The sequence below is a fragment of the Myxine glutinosa genome, chromosome 11 (genome assembly GCF_964187855.1).
Source record: "Myxine glutinosa chromosome 11, kmMyxGlut1.1, whole genome shotgun sequence".
Lineage (NCBI taxonomy): Eukaryota > Metazoa > Chordata > Myxini > Myxiniformes > Myxinidae > Myxine > Myxine glutinosa.
In genome coordinates, this window is record NC_136271.1 from 10,336,626 (window position 1) to 10,355,954 (window position 19,329).

Below are 19,329 nucleotides of genomic sequence, written 5' to 3' on the forward strand. Positions count from 1 at the left end.
CTATGGGGAGTTGATGACATATGCAGTTTCAATTTTTTCCCGTTGACCAGTTTCCGAGAAAATGATGTGCAATTTTTTTTCCCCCTTTAATACAACATGGCTGCCATACTATGTGATTTATGACATCAGAGTTATCAATAAATTATTCTCCATGGGGAGTCTTTTCTCTGTTTCAAGTTTTACATCAATCAGACAAGTGTTTGCAGAGAAAACATATTTAAGCCAAAGATATATGGACATGGACACACACAGATGTTGCACGCAGACATCTCTTGAGAATGGACTACTGTGCCGAAATGGAATGGGATAACTTTGCTATTCCTTGGAGTCCTGGAATAGCAAAGTTATCCCATTGTACTGCAATTGTCTTGCAACCCCTTCGGGCGAGACATGTCTGTGTGCTGTGGGTGGAAGTTTGATGGTTTACTTCTGCGTTCCGCAACCTTTTTATCCCAGGACCCAATAAAAAAATCCAGGCATCCAGTCGCGACCCAGCGCTCCCCTCCCCCCCTCCCCTCTACCTACCCCCCGCCCCACAAACCGTCACGGAAATATCGATTGCTTATGACGTTAATATCTTGGTAAGGGTTCGGTTCATCATCTTTGTACAGCAGTACAATTCGTAATTGAACAATAAAGCAAAGTGACGACAATCATACCAAACACTGTCCTTATTTTGTACGGGTCTCCACGACCATGAGGAGAGAGAGCGAGAGACCACGCCCCCCTTGAGAATGAGCAGCGACTTTGATCAGACACCGCCCACTTGATATTATTGTCAGCCAATCAGGCGTACTCTCCCTGCCTTGTTAGCTTCAGAAGTGATGAATCCGCCCCGACGATGAATCCGGATGAAGATTTAATGAAGAAGATGAAGATGATGATGAAGATGAAGAAGATGAAGAAGATGAGATGAAGATGAATCTCGCAACATTCATTGGCGGTGTATCTTTTGTGAAATAGAATAAAACTTTAATTATTCAAGTGACACGCCAAGATAAGGTGTTTGAACTTTATTTTAATCTTCATCGTGAATAGATGAACTTAAAATGTAACATGAACTGATAAACAAAACAAGAATAACTTTGACTGAAAAAACCCGATATGCATCTGAACTTATATCCAGGTTCAATGTTCCATTATCATGAACAACATTAAATAAACAACTTTCACTGATTAAACCCAAAAGTGAAACTTACACGCCTAATTCAAATGTTCCGTTAGCAACATTGTAGATGTGGATTATCCACATCAGTGCGATGGTTGACTTTGCATATTGGCTACGAGATCATCGATTCGGCTTTGAAGCGGCGACAATGCGATTCTCAGGTTGGCGCACAGGGCCACTGTCTCCAGTTTGCTTCGATACTTGGAGTTCAGATATGTTACCGTTGAGAAACCTGCCTCACACATCCACGTCGTCGTGAATGGCATCAGGAACTTTACCGCGAGATGTGCAATCTCTGGGTACACATGAGACACTGTCAGCCAAAACCTTACTAAAGTGTCCTTCCTCAACAGTGTCTCAAGTGTACCGTCGGACACGATGTCGATCAAGTCCTCTTTCAATCTGTTGGACAAGTTGCAGCACTGCTGAACGTCGACTGAATAAGGGTCTCGGATCCACTTCTTCTCCACGCGTGGATCAACAGGAAAGTATTCGTCAAATCGTTTGCGCAGGTTCACCAGATGGTCGAAGATGACATCCTTAATGTCCAGACGTTCCTCAACACTCTTGCTGAGCAGATCATCCAGGTTTTCGAACATGTCAAATTCATCATTGGTCTGTACTCTTCTCTTCCATAGATCCAGCTTTGACTTGAACGCCGCTATCTTGTCATACATTACGAACACTGATTTCGCCTGCTTGTTCGTTTTGCCCTGGTACGATATGTTCAGATTGTTCAACAAGTTGAAGATGTCGGCCATGTGTGCCAATGTTGTGATGAATTTGTTGTTTTTGTAGTAGACTGCCAGGTCTGACCTAGCCACCTCCAAGAATGCAAGGACCTGGTCGCAAAGTTCATACAATCTTGCCAAAGCATCTCCTCTGGAGAGCCAGCGAACAGCTGCAAAATACAGCACAGTGGTGTGTTCTGCATCTTGCTCCTTACACAGCTCGGCAAACAACCTCGAATTTAGGGCGCTCTTCCTGAGATGGTTGATTGTTTTCACTGCAATGTCCATTACTTCGGCAAATCCAGGTGACATCTCTTTCGCCGCTAATGCCTCGCAATGGAGGAAGCAGTGGGTCCAGCTTGCCTCTGGTGCCACATCTTGGATGAGATTAATGACACCGCTGCGCCGACCTGTCGGATGCCGCACCATCGGTACAAATGCCAACACAGTCTTCCCACATGAGGCTATGCAATGCGATGTGTTTGACGACTGCAAATATTTCTGCGGCGGCCGTGGTCTTGGTCTGTAGCTCGTCACATGCCAGAAGATCCTCCATAAAATCATCGCCATGCCGATAACGAACAAAGATGAGGATCAACGCCTTCTGTGCAATGTCCATTGACTCGTCCAACTGGATGACAAACTTGTTGGCCTCTTGGTTTGCGTACAGCTGGTGCTTGATGTCTTCGCCAATGTCTATTATCCGTCGGCGAATCGCGTCGGCAGAAAGCGGATTGGTGCTTATCTTAGAAGCCGCCGTCTCTCCAAGCACTTCTCTGCACATCGCCTTGGCGCATGGCAGGATGAGTTCCTCTGCAATACAAGATAAATAAAATAACACATGAACATTTCTTTCACTTTATGATTAATCTTGATTTTGTTCCAAGCCCAAAGCATTATAAAAATTCAATATGTACGATGTGATTGCCGTACGTACTTTTAAAAAAGAGGCAAAGTTTAAGAATGGCTGTATTGCAACAAACAATAAAACTTACGAAGTTGTGATACACCAACGTATACATGGCACGAGTAATAGTAAGCAAGAACCCGACACATCAATATTCTAAAGACGAAATGAAAAACTAAATTTAACTATACTTACAGCGCCATGTATTACTTTATGAACCTACAAATCGCCAATGCAGTGAAATACTTTTACGAAAAAAAAACAAAAAAAAAAAACTTACCCGCAATAGTGTACGGTTTCTTTTCTTTGGCTATCTTCTCCGCCACCAGGTAGCTGGCTTTGGTCAGTCCCTTCGACGGAAAAACAGCCAAACTCATTACTGACTTGCTGTTGTTCATCTCGCGTTCTTTCCGGAGAAAAAACTCCCGCGACTTGTTGACATGATCTCCATGTTTCTTATCGAGGTGCCATTTCAGCTTTTGGGGCCTGAGGGACTCGTTGGCCAACACGTCAAGGCATATCACACACTGTGGTCGATGAACATTGTGCTTATCGATATTCAAGGTGAACCCATAGTTCAGGAACACAGGCCGATACTTTATAGCCATGGCGAGTACCTTACGCTCACAGCTCAATCTTTCGAATGAAAAGCAATGGACATTCGCCTGTCGGAAACTAAACGTATGATCTGACAGACCGGATGCATGCGCGTTACATCGCGGTACATCGGTACAGCGCGGTAGAAGAGTCCACACTATAAAGTTTGTGTCGGCGTTCGTTTGATCTCTGTTCTGTTCAGTCAGGAGAAGTAAATAATCGATAAAGTTTTTTTTCCCGCGATTTCTGAAACGATCGTACGACCCATTGAAAATCCTTCACGACCCAAACATTGGGTTTGCGACCCATAGGTTGCGGAACGTCAGTTTACTTTGCTCTGAACAGGTTACAATGTAGCTATGTCATGGGATCTGATGGATGGAACTCCACACATGTTTTGCTCCAGTCATGTCGATCTTCAGGTCACTTCACCCATATTACGTACGCAAAGCCCACGTTGCACACTCCATGCCTTTATTATATGCAGCAGACCAGTTTGCAATCACATAAGCAAGGATCCTGGAAACATGATTTCTCCATTAAGATAGCTAGCTTTGGTTATCTAAATCCAACAACTGCTGGACTCACGGATTTTTGCGTACCACCAGGAACATTTAATGTCCAATTGTTGTACCCACAACAAATTAGAATTATCCCGACAGTACCTACAGGGCGTTCCAAAAGGACATGGACAAATTTGGTTGTCAATATATTTAGTACCACAAATGATACCACTTGTTTTGTTTTTTTGGCCCGTACTAGTGTTAGACGTAACGTTTGTCTCCACTAATTGGTTCCAGTCTATATCCGGTGTGCACTGGCAGTTTCGCTCGGCTGCATCTGATAGGATAAAACTTAAAACCAATACAAGATTGGTGCAGATAGAGGGCGTGAACCTTGGTAGGAAAACCACGTGACCCACAGGTAAACGGTAATCAGACTGAGGACCCTGGTCGACTAATTGGCGTTTGCAGTTGACTAGCAATCTGCCGGGTCGTGGAGTTATCTGCAACTCGGGAGCCTCAGGCCCGGAACCAAGGTTCCCCCCCTCCTTAGTCGCTCCCAAAACCCATGGTCGTAACAGTATTTTCGCCAACATACATTTTTCTTCTCCTGCCACTAACCATAAAATCAGGAATGATGGATTCCCAATAGTGACTTCCTTGCACCAAAATGTGGTCCGTCAATGCAGACGGTTACGTTTTCAACAAGACAGACCAACTGAATGCATGAAAAAGCATCCTGAAACAGAGATGAATTCTTAAATTGTAAATATCACATTTCCCAAGACGTCCTGCATTGCAAAACTTTAAATATGTTCAAATGGGTGATCGCATACAAAATATTTGTATATGCTCTCCGTTAAAATTACCTGCTACACCCCTACCCCCAACCTCCCAGAAAAAGCAAGCATTTACTGGTCAAAGTTTGCCGGCAGAATGTACGAATCCCACCACTCCATGTCTGGAATTTCTTCATCTTTAATTTCTTTCTTGGGAGCAATCAGTGCCAGCTTGGTGGCTGACTGGATGCCCGTCTTCTTGGCTGCTTGTGCTATCTCTGCTTGCAGTTTCTCCAGTTGAGACTAAAACACACACATCACTCCATCAATATGAAGTGCAAGAGATTTTTTCTCCAATTCAGGATATGCATTATGAGGGACGACAGGAATGAGGTATTTGTTAGCACTATAGAGGCATGGTTTGCTTTTTTGCTCATAAATATTTACATGTGTACTTCTTACATGCCTTCAGTTTCATTAATCTGAAAATGTTAGTTTCAGAGAAAAAAATCCAGATATTGTGCTATGTCAGTCATATTGTGGACCGTAAATAAATACTTCGATCTGGGGTGAATTAACGGGGGTAGAAAAGATCAAGGTTTTGGATGGGGGAAGAGATGGTGGGGAACAGCTGTTTTAAAAACCTGGCGGGAGGAGTGCGATTGAAGAGAGTGAGGGAGTTTGTTCCAGAGGAGGGAGTAAAGAGGAATGAAGGAGTGAAGGTCTTGATTTTGGCAATTTCACCAGAAGAGGGTTGCTGGCAGATCTTGTGCAACCTGGAGGAATATTTGGGGGACAAAGCACAGACAGAGCTGGGGGAGCTAGGCCGGAGAGGAGTCGGTAGAAGACAAAGTCCACCAACCTGCCTGCGGTGAGTGAGTGAAAGGCCCTCAGAATCAGCTTCATCGTGGGAGATTCCAATGATTCTGAAAGCTTTAGTTTCAACAGTGTGAAGTCGAGCTAGGTGTGAGGCAGGAGCACCAGCCCAGAGCGGAGAACAGAATTCCATTGAGCTGCGGATGAAAGCCTTTTATGTGGTGAGAAGCTCAGGTGTGCCAAGAAAGGACTTCGCACGACAGAGAATGCCCAGTCGACGACTGGCTTTGGAGGCCAGCCTGGAAATGTGGTTTTCCCAGGAAAGATCATGGCAGATAGTAAGACCCAAAAGCTTGAGTGAGAGAACTTCTTGGAGAGGATTGTTGAGAAAGTAGATGGGAGGGTTTTCCAGACGGTCTTTTCGGAGAGACATAGTAAGAGTGTGAGATTTGTCAGGATTGAAAGACATGTTCCACTTCTTTGACCAGTCTGTGATTTTGTCAAGGTCTGCAGAGAGCGAGGCGGCTGCAGACTGCCAATCTGAGGGATGAGGTATGGAGTGGCAGAGAGTGGAGTCATCAGCAAAGAGACAGAGAGGGTTTTCCAGAGAGTCGGAGAGATCATTGATGAAGACCAGAAAAAGCACAGGGCCCACTTAAACAGGGCCCACATCACTTAAACATGTGTCCGCACTTAAATAAATTTGCAAATTCTGATCAACTTTAGTACGCTGTCAAACATGAATGGGACAATATTGATATTTATCAGTGCAAGAAGCTTTGTGAAATTTGACCAAAACACTGGATTATTTAAAGAAAGCTAAGGCACAAACTATTCCATACCGATTTGTATTTATTTCTGCATGTTCTGGTATATTGGTGTTTTTTAATGTATGGTAAAATAGTTATGACCAAAAAAATGTTCAAAAATTGACGTGGCTCACTTTTTTTTTTGCCCTGGAGTGTGTGTGTGTGTGTGCGTGCGTGCGTGTATGTGTATATATATATAAATAATTGTGCAACGAAGGTGCCAGCTCCAAATAAATCAAGGAACGCTGTGCCCATGCATGGCCAGGTTGTGCTGTTTGTGTGTCATCAAGGCGTGTATTCATCTGTTCTGAAGTCCTGCATGGCCATGAAGAACTGTCTGAAGCAACCGAGATGTGGCTGAAAGGGCAATCCTGAAATTTCTGTTTTAATGGTTTCCACAGTTTTTACAACATACAGCAAATGCATTCAGGTTAAGGGGACAATGTATTGAAAACACAAAGAAACAAACAAAATAATAACATGTTCTTTTGAACCCCCCATATCCATGTCTAGATGCATCTACGCATGCCGTGTGCAATGGATACCAGCTCTATAGTGAGCTCTCCTGCTCGACACAAAAAAGGAATATATTTTCCAAGTGATAAAAACGAAAAACTACACACTAAGATAACAATAAAATTACAAATTTTGTGACAGAGCACAAATGCTTGGGTTACCTTTGTGCGCATGCGCTGCGCTATCTTCTGAAACTTCCCTTTATCGTGGAAACGAAACCCTCGCCGGGGCCTCTGTATCGGCTCCACAGCGACTCGCGCGTCATAGTATGCGTGCGTTTCCACGTCGTCCGCCGGACGCTCCTTCAGTTGCAGCTTAAACTGTTCACGCCTTGCGGCATGGATATTGGCTTTAAGGGTGGGGACCCGATGAGTCAGCTCTACCGCCTTGCCTGCTGCATCGACCGTGCGTCCTTGATCATCCAGGATGAGTGGTGTGGGTCGTGTCGATTCACGTGCAGCTTCCATTGATTTGCTGCAAGTACAACAAGTGCGGATCGCAATTTAAAGGCATATCAAAGAACGCGCACACACACCACACACACCACACACACACCACACACACACGCCGTACAAAGTCAAGGCCCTAACAGCAAAGAAAGAATACATGCCACTAAAACTTGCCTCATACTGTCAAGAGCTCTCGAACCACCACTTGTAACAAAAAAAAAAGATAATAATACAGGTGTTAATACAAAATTTGAGACAAATTTCAGATATGAAAAAAAATGCAATTAAATTGAGTCTAAAATATTACATTCAAAACAATTCAAGGAATGTTCACGTGTTAAGCAGCTGTCAGACACTTTTTTTTGCAACAAGAAAAATTAAATTTGTGGTTCAACTTGCAATGGAACATTCCTTCCACCAGAGGTTCAACACTATGTCGATGTAGTGCAGCAGCACCGAATCAAGTTACTCACGATGTTGCTCATGTTCTTTATAATTTCTTGTGCTAATATTCATTCTATGTGTTATTGATTAAACAAATTAAGGTTTATATGGCTTCTAGTGCCCTGGACCTCCAGAGCAGCAAACAAATGCAATCTGTGCCAAGGAATGCTGTGGGGTTTTGGTGGAATTTTACCAAAAAAAAAAAACAACATCCTTAGACAATACTACAGGATATTTTGACCAAATTGATAAGCCAAGCAAGTTTATCAGAATCTCAAATATCAAATTAAAATTATATCTTTCCCAATCCTTGATGCAAACGCATGACTGGTGCTTACATCTGGGGATTGAACACGGGTATATTTAGAAGGGTGGGTAGGTTGGTAAACGGTCCGGGCTTATTGGCAAGCTGTCCAAGTTGCGTTTGGATACGAGACTGCAGTTCGGCCGCTTTGCGTGCTTTCTCAATGGCATCGTTCATGAAGGTCGCTGCCTGAGAGGGCTGGATTGTGCTGCCAATGAGCTGAGGCAGTAAAGCGGCTGCCATGGCCGCTTGTCCAGGCCCAAATAGGCCACTCTGGAGATGGAGAGAAATGATCAATGACGAATCTACAGCAGATTCAAAAAACGTAACCAAAACCAATAAGCAAAACATAGGGGCAATACCCCTGGTGCTCACCTGGGAGAATAAACAGTATACTACACTAAGGGTATTTTAAACCAATTTGAATGGTTTCTAGAAGACAGGGCAGCATGTAGAATCATACCAACATAATCATAAGACTTTAAACAAACAAATAAACAAAATACCTATTTTGGGGGGCAACCCCTACCTGAGTTCTAGTTTTTAATGCTGTGAACAAACTTTGGTACAGCACGGGTGATTAAGGCTGTGGTCAAGTTTCATCAGAATTGCGTGTGTATATTCTGAGAAAAAAAGCAAATACCTATTTTGGGGAAGAACCCCCCCGTGGTCCTCTTAGGGCCCGATTTTTTTAATGACGTGAACAAACTTTGGTACATCACGGGTGATTAAGATTGCGGTAACGTTTCATTGAAATCGTGTGTGTAGTTTCAGAGAAGTAAGCAAATATCTATTTTTGGGTGGGGCGGGGGGGGGGGGGTGAGAGGGGTCAAACCTGGACCCACTTTGACCCCCAGTAAACCCCCTTAGATCGCGATTTTTAAAAATGCCGTGAACAAACTTTAGTCACAACACAACAGCTATAATTTGTACAAAATTTGGTCGCAATTCCATCAGCAGTTTCGGAGAAGAATTTTTTGAGTGTTTACGGACGGACAGATGGACGGATGACGCGCCATCACATAAGCTCCCCTGAACTTCGTTCCAGGTGGGCTAATGAAAAAAATTAGAAGAGAAAAATCGGACCACAGTCGAGAAAAGTGGTTAGCAACAAAGCCGGACAAATGGTTTGGACTTTGCACATGTTGGGAGACATCAGTGCATACTTACATGAACATCTGGAAATACCTGGCAAATCATCACAGCATACAAGATATGAACCTAGTATCCAAAATCAGGAGCTAGGTGTTCAGATGGAAATGCCAAATAGTACTATTCATCTTCAAAACCACCAACACCCCAGAACTGCTTTATTCACAATGATCATTGAAGCTTTTCATCATGGCTGACCTGAAAACTTGACAGTTGGATGGACTGGAAACCAGACAGTAAAGGTACTGCCGGTGATGCCTGGGACGTTGCCGGTGGTGACGTCGGCTCTGCTGGAGCCTTTAGGTTCAGTTGCTTCTTTCGTTCCTCAATCTGTTTTGTAGCTGCTTGCATCATTTGCTTTATCTATCAGGTAATAAAAAGGTACGTTTCAAAAATGTAATTCAATCCAAGAATACATTTTAGAGTGCTATTTCTGTACATTTTCAGAAAACATTCGTCACGATACAGAAGCTGAAAATGCATTGGTCAGATTGTTGTGCAACTGGTGCATCAATCAGAGCTCACCTGTTGCTTAGTCAACATGGCAGGTGGCTCACCCGGAGCTTCATTGATCAAAGTCTCTAGCTCCACTGGTATCATGTCCTGTTCCAACTCCGAGAAGCGCGGCACTCGCTGCTTCTTGTTGGCAGATGGAGCATCTTTCATACCATCTGTGTCGTCCCCAAACACATCCTGCCAACACAAACCCCCCCCACCTGTGGCTTCTTTATATCCAAGCAGTAGCAAACATGATGCAAGGCACAGTACATGTTACCTCTACTGAAGTAGAGCAACAGTTGCTGAGCCGCAAAATTGAGAACAATCAACTTTGCTACTTAAACAGTATAGCTCATGACCAACCAGCTCAGCTTTTACAATTCCCTGTTAACTCTGCTCTCTACAAAGCATTCCTTCATAAACCTTTTCAAAATTTTTGTTTGTCGTTTGGTATTCACAAACGCTAAAAAAGAAAAAAAGAAATTACGGATCATAGCTTAAAGAAACAGAGGATAGGAGATCCTCTTGCACATACCAACACATACTGTTATATGGAAGGAGGAGAAAGGGGGAAAGAAGATCCGTAGCTAGTGGGACAAATAGTATGGACCATGTGCTTGAGTAGGCTAGAATTACCCTTGCATTATATAATATCTGTTAGAGGTAGGGCATAAGCCTGGTGCTGCCTCAACGGCTCGGGTGCTGGCTTAGGATTCTAGGGTCCTGAGTTCAAATCCCGATCAGTCATTGAATTGAAACCAGGTGGGGTTGACTCAGCCTGTCATCCTTCGAAGCTCAGTGGAATGAGTACAAGCTTACTGGGATGAATGAGCCGAGCCATTCGAGTGTCCTGCGTAGGAGTGACGCCCCGACCAGGATCGTACCCAATAGCCAAGAAACTGTTTCGACAGCCATATGCATCTGAAGATGCAGGAGTGGTCATCATCATCAGAGGTAGGGCATATGCAATATGCGCCACGAGGGGGCAGTGACCGTCTTTTATGGAGCAAAATAGCATATGGATGGATCGTGCAAAACCTCCTGTTCAGGTGAGGACTGGTGAGGACTTGGCCTCAGCACCGGTGAGTCTGGCAGTACACCCAGGCAAACGAGCAGGGCCTGCAAGCAGCCAACACACTTCAGGACTGGTCTCCTACATCTACAGCCCCTGATATTAATTCAGTCTGGGAATTCTTCAGATTACGCACAGATTCATCCCATCTAGTCTTCAGTCATCTTACCCATCCTTCCGATCTTGGTACCCAGAATCCTATGGTGAGGCAGTATCTTTAAAACAACTTGCATTCTCCTGCTGGAAGGCAAATCCAACTGCAGGCAACCCGAGATCATTCCACAAATCCTGCAACAAGTGTGTGTCTACTTTCAGGAGAGCCAGAAAATAAATGTCCCATCTCAAGAAAGAACTTTCAAACTTGCCCTGGTGGTACCTTATCAAAGTCGGTCTATGGAGTATGTGCCCCTTCAACCCCAACCCTCACTTCAAATGGTACCACAACCGGCTCTGCTGGTGAGAACGCCAAATGCCTTAATTCTGTGTTTGCTTCAAAATCTTGTATCCCTAACCTCTCTCTCTCTCTCTCTCTGTACCCACCCTTCCCAGGCATACCCAACTGCTCCTGGATGGTGTGTCATTTGCACCTGAGAAGCTGAAAAAGTTATTGGCAACACTCCACTCCGATTCTGCTACTGGATTGGACGTAACGGCATCAGCTCACAATACTAAAAACCTGTTCTGCTGCTCTCGCACTTCCTCTCTCTGCCCTTTTCACCCTGTCATTTGCGCTTGCTCTTCTTCCATCTGCTTGGAAATCCACCAACATCAGTGCATTACACATAAGGTGCATAAACAGATCCTTGCAACTACAGACCTATCAGCTTACTTCCAATCATCAGCAAGGTCATGGAATCCATCATGGCAGTTGCCCAAATAATTCCTTTTCTCCAACAGCCTGAATTCATTCATATATATTCATTCATTTATTCATTCATTCATTCTCCAACAGCCTCATCTCAGTTCATCAATTCGAATTCAGACCTTGTCACTCTACCTTGCAGCTTCTACTCTCCCAACAATGGTTGGAGGCCCTCAATATCAGACATGAGATCAGGGCCGTTTCTCTGGACATATCTCGAGCTTTCGATAGTCTGGCATCCTGCCTTTCTCTCCAAACCCGCCGCCTATGGGATCCAAGACCAACTCCACTCTTGGATTACTGGTTCCTCCACTCTCACAGCCAATGTGTGGCTCTCAACAGAATCCTTTCATCTCCTCTCCCTGTCAAAGCTGGAGTACCCTAAGGCAGTTTTTTGGGTCTCGCCTTATTCCTAATCTTCATCAATGATCCCACTAACCCTGTGGAAAATCCTCTATCTCTTTGCTGATGACCCCACACTCTGCCATGACATCCCTCATCCTTCTGAGACAGGAAAGCAGCCTCTTGCTCTCCTCAGCCCTTGACAAAATCACAATCTGGTCAAATACTTTCACAGGCTTTCAAGATCATTGGAATCTCTCACAATAAAGCTGAGTTTTTGGGCCTATCACTTCGCCATTGCCGACAGGTCAGTGGTCCCTCTGTCTTCTACCCCATTTATGGTCTTGTGAAACTGCGCAAGGACGCACACAGTCCACCATCAACCCGCTCCTTGTGAAACTGCCTAAATCCAGACCCACTGCTCACCACTCATTTATTCCTCTCACCCCCCCCTGGTGTTGGGCTAGCGGCTAGGGTGCCAGCTTAGGATCCTAGGATCCTGGGTTCGAATCCTGGTCGATCGCTGAATTAACGCCAGGGGGGTTGACTCAGCCTGTCATCCTTCCGAGGTCGGCAAATTGAGTACCAGTTCACTGGTAATTCCCTGTTTGTCGTAAAAGGCGACAAACAGGGTTGGCGGCAGGAAGGGCATCCGGCCGTAAAACATTGCTTCAAAAAGGGGACCAAAAAACAACAACAACCACGGTGCCCGAAAAAGGCCAACCCCCGCTTTGCGGGGAAAAATGGCCTCTAAAGGTGGTTATTTATTATATATTTATCCCCCCCACCTGTGAAACTGCTTTCCACACGCTCTTCAATCTCATTCTTCCCTCCAAGACTTCAAGATTTCACCACCATCTCAAGTCACCCCCCATCCACAACCAAGTTTATTTTTCTACACCCGTTAAACCACACCCTCCCCTCCCAACATTTTGCTTCCGTATCCATCTTGTTCACCCGCTTGCATTCTCCTCTACCCCTCATCGTTACCTGCATCCCTCGTTTGTCCATCTCCAACTTTTTCCTTCCGCCGTTGGCTTTCTCCTACTGTTCCCTTTGCTATGTTGTATCATGATCTGTTCTGTGTCTCAACTCTTCCACTAGCCTAGATCATGTAATCAGAAAAAAAACAACAGAAAAGTGCAATGTGCTTTAAAAGGAACCACAATCAGCAAATATTTGAATGGCGGACCGCAAGCAGTCTTTGGTGGCTGACCGCAAGTGACTCACTTTATCGTGGGCTGAGGGCGAAACACTTTCCAACGATGGTGCCACCCACACCAGCACAGCCATCAATGAGAGAGACCCACCGTGCATGAGAGCGGTCCCAGAGGTGATGAAGGCCACGTCCATGCTTGTACAGTTCACATTGGGTTTCAGAGAAGACCCTCTCTCTGCTTGGTCACCCTCCTCTTTTCCTAGCCATCTTATCACCATTCTCCCACCTGAGCCGCACTTCACTCTTTACCCCACCAACCTACATGACACCAGCCCGTGCCTACTGAAAGTCCTCGCTGGCTCCCTTTGTTGTGCGAATCCGGCAGCATAGTGTGGACGGGAAGTCGACTGCTTGGTTTATTCGGTTTATTCATTCATAGTGTCTGGTCTAACCCTTTTCCTCGAACACACTGTAAATAAACCCATTTTCATTATAAGAAACGTTTTCCCACCTTCCACGCATGATCCACTGCCTTGCATTTTGGTAACCCTTGGGGTTTTGTAAATGGTAAAGAACCATTCATTGAATGCAGTAACCTTAAACATTGTTTGCATTTGTGGAGGTTGTCGGACCTCAGTCTCAGAGCGGCCTACGTTAGCTGGGCGCCTGATGTAACAATTCATATTTACAGCCGTCTATCAAACAAATAAACAGAAATGGTTGGGTAGATGGATGAGTGATGAAGGGTAAAAAAATTAAGTTCAGTCATTCGAGAAGGAGAAAGAAAAGTGAGGCATGACTTTACGTTTTCAACAAGGCAAATATATTTATAAAATAAATAAATAAATAGACGAAGAGCATCGATTATGACTGCTACAAGAGCTCCTTCTGTTCCTTGTACACTTTATTCACCACACTATTGTACCCAGAAACTATTGGCTTGTCCGCTCTATGAAAGCCATTGCTTTTAAGAGGAGTGCCTGAATACATCCACGAACAGCACAAAGGATGCTCCACATGTGTGGTTTCATAAACATATTTGAAAACTGGTAGATGTACATAGACCTGATGTGGAGTACGATGAGTGTATGAAATTGCCAGGTTTGTTTTTTTTTCCTTCCCACCCACAAAAATGTGCGACCCTATTAAGTTTTGACCACGTTTCATTAAACGGCCACATCCGAGGGGCATGCAGGCAAGCGCAGCTCTGAAATGTGTTGCCTGTTTATTGACAGTCATTACAGCGGCAACTCGCAACATGGAAGAGCTGGAATTTTAACATGAATATTAACAACAACAACAACAACAACAACAACAACATGCATTTTAAGGCCATTTTCCCTGCTAGAGCGGGGGTTAGCCTTGTGGTCCCCATGACAATCTTCTTCATTTTGCCCTATTTTCTGCATCTCTCCTTGTTAACCCCCTTGCCCGCATTTCTTCTTCCACCATCTTTAGCCAAGTCTTTCTCGGTCTTCCCCGTCCTCTACTTCCTTCTACATTCATTTCCATCACTCTTCTCAACCAGTCAATTTCATCCTTCCTCAACACATGACCAAACCATCTCAACCTGTTACTCTTCACAGCATCAATCACAGGCTCTATTCCCATCATCTTTCGCAATTCATCATTTGTCTTCCCCTCTCTCAACGATACTCCGCACATCCACCGAACCATTCGCATTTCCACCCTTTCCAGCCTTCGTTGCTGCTCTACGTTCATTACCCATGTCTCGTTCCCATAAATCATAACACTTCTCACACATGCAGCATACACCTTTCCCTTCAGCTTCAACGACACTCCCCTCCTCATCAGCACGCCACTCAGTTCCCGAAACTTCTTCCATGCACATCTCACTCTTGCAAACGTTGCCGAGTCTGATCCACCTTCTCCATTCAGCATGCCTCCGAGGTAGCAAAATGTTTTCACACTTTCCAGCTTCACGCCGTCTCCAAGATCCAACTCAACATTTCCTCCATCTGCAGCTCCCTCTGTGCACACCTTACATTTGAATGTAGCTGCCACACTGGTTAATGACCCTCTCAGACCACTACATTTTTGATGAACCGACTCAGCGCACATTGTACATTGAATGGAGTTCACTCCGACACCCTTCCTGCACACAGCACATGGCCACTTCCCAGTTCTTTTTTCTTTTTTTTTGTATACAGAATCGAGGCTCGTGAAAGAGCTAACATTTATCACACAAAAAAAAAAAAATCAAACAGACAGACAAACAAAAACAGACAAACAAAACAGACAAACAAGCAGACTAAAACAAACAGTTTGTCTGTTTGTCAAACAGATAAACAAAATATATAAAAAGAGGGAGCGGTAGACAAGATGGGGAGAGAAGGGGAAGCACACAAACACAACATTTGAGAGCAGGGACATCGGGAGATGTGTGGGAGGGAGAGGGCTTGGGGGGGTTGGCGTGGGAAGGGGGAGGGGGTGGGAGAAGTATAAACACGAGGACACCAAGGACTTCCGGGAAAGAAGTTGGTATTTCAAAAAGGTGGATTTGGGGTGAAATTAGCGGGGGTAGAAAATATCAAGGTTTTGGATCGGGGAAGATAAGAGATGGTGGTGAACAGCTGTTTTAAAGACCTGGAGGGAGGAGTGGGATTGAAGAGAGTGAGGGAGTTTGTTCCACCTCACCACATGCTTTACCACTTGCCAACACCTTCGTCTTTCCTATATTCACCTTCAGACCTTTTGTCTCCATACATTCCTTCCACTTGTTCATCTTTTCCTTCAGTCCATCCATACTTTCCGCAATCAACACCAGATCATCTGCATACAACAACTCCCACAGTAAACCCTCCTTTACGTTCTGAGCCAGCACCTCCATCACAGCTACAAATAGTAGTGGACTTAGTACCGACCCCTGATGCACTCCCACCTTCACCTCAAACTCACCACTGTTCCCGTCCTTCGTCCTTACAGCTGTGCGCGCTCTTTTGTACATTGCCATCACTACTCTGATCAACCATTCCCCCACTCCTAACTTCCTCAATGCCCATGTCAATACTTCACGTGGAACCCTATCGAATGCTTTCTCCAGATCAACAAACCCAAGAAACAACTTCTTCCTCTTATCCATGTACTTCTGCAACTGCCTCACAATGAAAAGCGCATCTGTCGTTCCTCTTCCTGGCATAAATCCAAACTGCATTTCGTTGATCTTCACCTTCTTCCTTATCCTCCTCTCCAACACCCTTTCCAATACCCATGAATATTCACAACAAAGTGTATATAAACTTGACAATAATTTAGAACGTTTCTTGATCTTGTAACATACAAATAAACCATAATTAACCCATTATGGCCGACTGAGGGCGATTGCTGTTGCCAAGGGAAGGAAACAGAATCTGTACTGTAAAGAAATTTCAAGAGTATGGTTGTGTCAAGGGTATGACCAATCAATAAAAAGACAACATCCTGCAGGGGAATGTCGTAGTTTCTAAAATCAGCATTATCATGTCAATAGTCCTTGATGCGTTAATAGCCTTCAAACAATGGGACACAAACTTCATGTATCAACCTGAATACATATTAACATTGTTTGATGTTTATGGCCTGAGGTCATCGTGATGTCATCTCGAGGATCCTGATGCTTCATAAACTTGCTTTCTACTTCATCCACTGGAGCTTGCTCTGAACGATGAACAATCTGGAGCTTGCTCTGAACGATAAACGATCTGGAGGTTGCTCTGAACGATAAACGATCTGGAGGTTGCTCTGAACGATAAACGATCTGGAGGTTGCTCTGAACGATGAACGATCTGGAGGTTGCTCTGAACGATTAACAATCTGGAGCTTGCTCCTACTGGCAACAATAACACACTGGACATTATGTCCAAAATACATTTAGCTGGGACAAAGCACTTCTCCAAATCATCAACTTTGAAGCAGGCCCATTAGGTACCATGAAATGGACCTTGGGATCATCGTTTTCTTTCAAAATTTTAATCACATTCCCCAGCCACCACACTGTTATCGATGGCAACAAGGTTTGAATGAAGCACAACCAGATTTTCAGCATCCTTCAAAAGATTATTTAGCCCTTCAATACTGGAATATCTGTACTAACAGTGATGGTGGGATCAGATTTTGCACCGTCGTTAAACCAAAACTTAGTTTCTCCATTTTCAATGTTTCTTTGTTGTACGGAACATATCCGTGTTGTACGGGACATAGTGTTGTACGGGACAGAGGAAAAGTCACAATTATTTCCAAAGTACAAGTGAAGTTTTCAAGAAATATTCTGCCAAATTACTGCTCGTCATGAGGTCAGAAATTTTGTTATTTCATAGTTTTAAATGGTCCTTATATTTTTTTAGTAGTCTTTTTTTTAACGTGGTGAAAGGGACAAATAAATCCACCATTTAATTATCATTAGATTAAAAAGTGAAAGACCTGAAACTAATTCTGAACAGATTTTGAATACTTAAAATAGATGCGTCTAAAGCAATAAAAAAAAATTTTTTTGTTTTTGTTTTTTGTATACAAGGTCGAGGCTCGTGAAAGAGCGAACATTAATCACACAGAAAGACAAACCGACACATAAAACATATAACATAGGGAGCGGTAGACAAGATGGGGAGAGAGGGGGAAGGACACAAACACAACATTTGAGAGCAGGGACCGAGAGACATGGAGACATCGAGAGATCTGAGAGAGGGCGAGGGCTTGGGGGGGGGGGGGGGGGCCTGGGAAGGGGGCGGTGGGAGAGGTATAAAACATATGGACACTGCCAGGACTTCCAGGAAAGAAGTTGGAATTTCAAACAAGGTGGATCTGGGGTGAATTAGCGGGGGTAGAAAAGATCAAGGTTTTGGATGGGGGAAGATAAGAGATGGTGGTGAACAGCTGTTTTAAAGACCTGGAGGGAGGAGTGGGATTGAAGGGAGTGAGGGAGTTTGTTCCAGAGGCGGGAGAAAAGAGGAATGAAAGAGTGAAGGTGAGCAGAGAGCCGAGATTTCGGCAGTTTAACCATCAGAGGGTTGCTGGCAGATCTTGTGCGACCTGTAGGAATATTTGGGGGACAGAGCACAGAGAGAGCTGGGGGTGCAAGGCCGGAGAGGAGTCGGTAGAAGACAGAAAGACCACCTACCTGCCTGCGGTGAGTGAGTGAAAGGCCCTCAGAGATAGCTTCATCGCGGGAGATTCCAATAATTCTGAATGCAGTAAATTGTGCAGTAAATGATAATCCGAAAGAAAATACTTCATTAAAACCAGTTTTGAAAAGCAGCAAAAAATTGACAAAGAGTGACCAAAATTGGTCACTACAAGTTAAGGGATTAATTCAGGGACAAAATGATATCCAATTAAACGATTAAACATGGATTTGTGAAATCTAGTCCTCAAGGGTCATAAAAGCATATTTTGAAAGATTAAACAATTACATTTTTTCTTGATCATGTCCGCCGTTTCATGGAATCACCCTCGAGGACTTTCCACCTTCTCTGCTAAACATTGTTTTTGCCCATATAAAGTGATAACGCCGATTTGCATGACTTGCCCTTTATCAAAACCCTTTGGTCGTTCACGTTTAACGCAGGAATGGCGTTTGCATAGCATGGCGTGTGACACATAACAATTAAAATTGACAGTGATGGGACACGAGTTTACCTTCACAATAGCTAAAGGCTGGTTCCACTGGTCAACAGCCAAATTGGTTCTGACTTATTTTCAACTGTTTCTAACTAATTTGGTGCCTACGAATCTGAATCTGACCTTAAAATTTCGCTATCACATAACCTTGACATAGTACATCATAAGTGTGGAAAAAATCTTGAGCATGCAAATTTCTTGATTAAATCTCAATGTCTATTTATTGTCACAAAAAATAATATGAACTTAAAGTTTTTATTTACATCACATTAAAAAATGTAAATCTCCAAAAATAATATGAGCTTTAAGTTTTTATTTACATCACATTAAAAGTGCTTCTGAACGTTACTTTTGCGTTTGTAGGAGCAATCACTTTCACGCTGTAAAGTCCAACAGTAGTCACCCATCATGTTTGGATTGAATCGGCCTTGATATCGAGTCTCCATGATGGCAATTTCCTGAGTTGTTAGGCGTTAGGCCTGAGTTCCTGACCTGGAGGTGGTGCTACACAATACACATTTACATAGAGAATTTGAATTCATCCCCTCCCTCCCCACAAGACCAGTACAACAACATGCATTTAAAGGCCATTTTCCCTGCTAGAG

At 43.9% G+C, this 19,329-nt stretch overlaps 2 protein-coding genes across 8 annotated transcripts in view; both read right to left on the reverse strand.

The window, feature by feature from the left end:
- Positions 1-19,329, reverse strand: part of PRPF3 (pre-mRNA processing factor 3) — a 73,979-nt gene that overhangs the window by 41,687 nt on the left and 12,963 nt on the right. For 3 of the 7 annotated variants that reach the window (XR_013624892.1, XM_068130153.2, XM_078786385.1), the window contains exons 4-9: positions 9,701-9,868; positions 9,374-9,538; positions 8,058-8,296; positions 7,450-7,479; positions 6,988-7,300; positions 4,822-4,988 (exon numbers count right to left, since the gene is read on the reverse strand). Coding sequence is in view for 5 of the 7 variants with exons in the window: in XM_068130153.2 (XP_067986254.2) it covers positions 4,822-4,988; positions 6,988-7,300; positions 7,450-7,479; positions 8,058-8,296; positions 9,374-9,538; positions 9,701-9,868 (1,082 nt within the window). In the remaining 2 variants the exon portion in view is untranslated. Of the gene's footprint in view, positions 1-4,821; positions 4,989-6,987; positions 7,301-7,449; positions 7,480-8,057; positions 8,297-9,373; positions 9,539-9,700; positions 9,892-19,329 lie in introns of all 7 variants that reach the window. The other 4 variants (XR_013624893.1, XM_068130154.2, XM_068130155.2 and 1 more) reach the window with 3 other exon arrangements.
- LOC137436404 (SCAN domain-containing protein 3-like) lies at positions 999-3,694 on the reverse strand. The gene is made up of 2 exons (XM_068130156.2): positions 3,087-3,694; positions 999-2,712 (listed from the first exon to the last, which is right to left on the reverse strand). The coding sequence occupies exons 1-2, from the start codon at positions 3,412-3,414 to the stop codon at positions 2,288-2,290; spliced, it is 753 nt and encodes a 250-aa protein (XP_067986257.2). The 5' UTR covers positions 3,415-3,694; the 3' UTR covers positions 999-2,287.

Coding starts and splice junctions, on each gene's coding strand:
- LOC137436404 (XM_068130156.2), bottom strand. CDS start 3,414: ATGGCTATAAAGTATCGGCCTGTGTTCCTGAACTATGGGTTCACCTTG. Junction 2,713..3,086: donor GAAACCGTACACTATTGCGG/GTAAGTTTTTTT, acceptor CTTGTATTGCAG/AGGAACTCATCCTGCCATGC.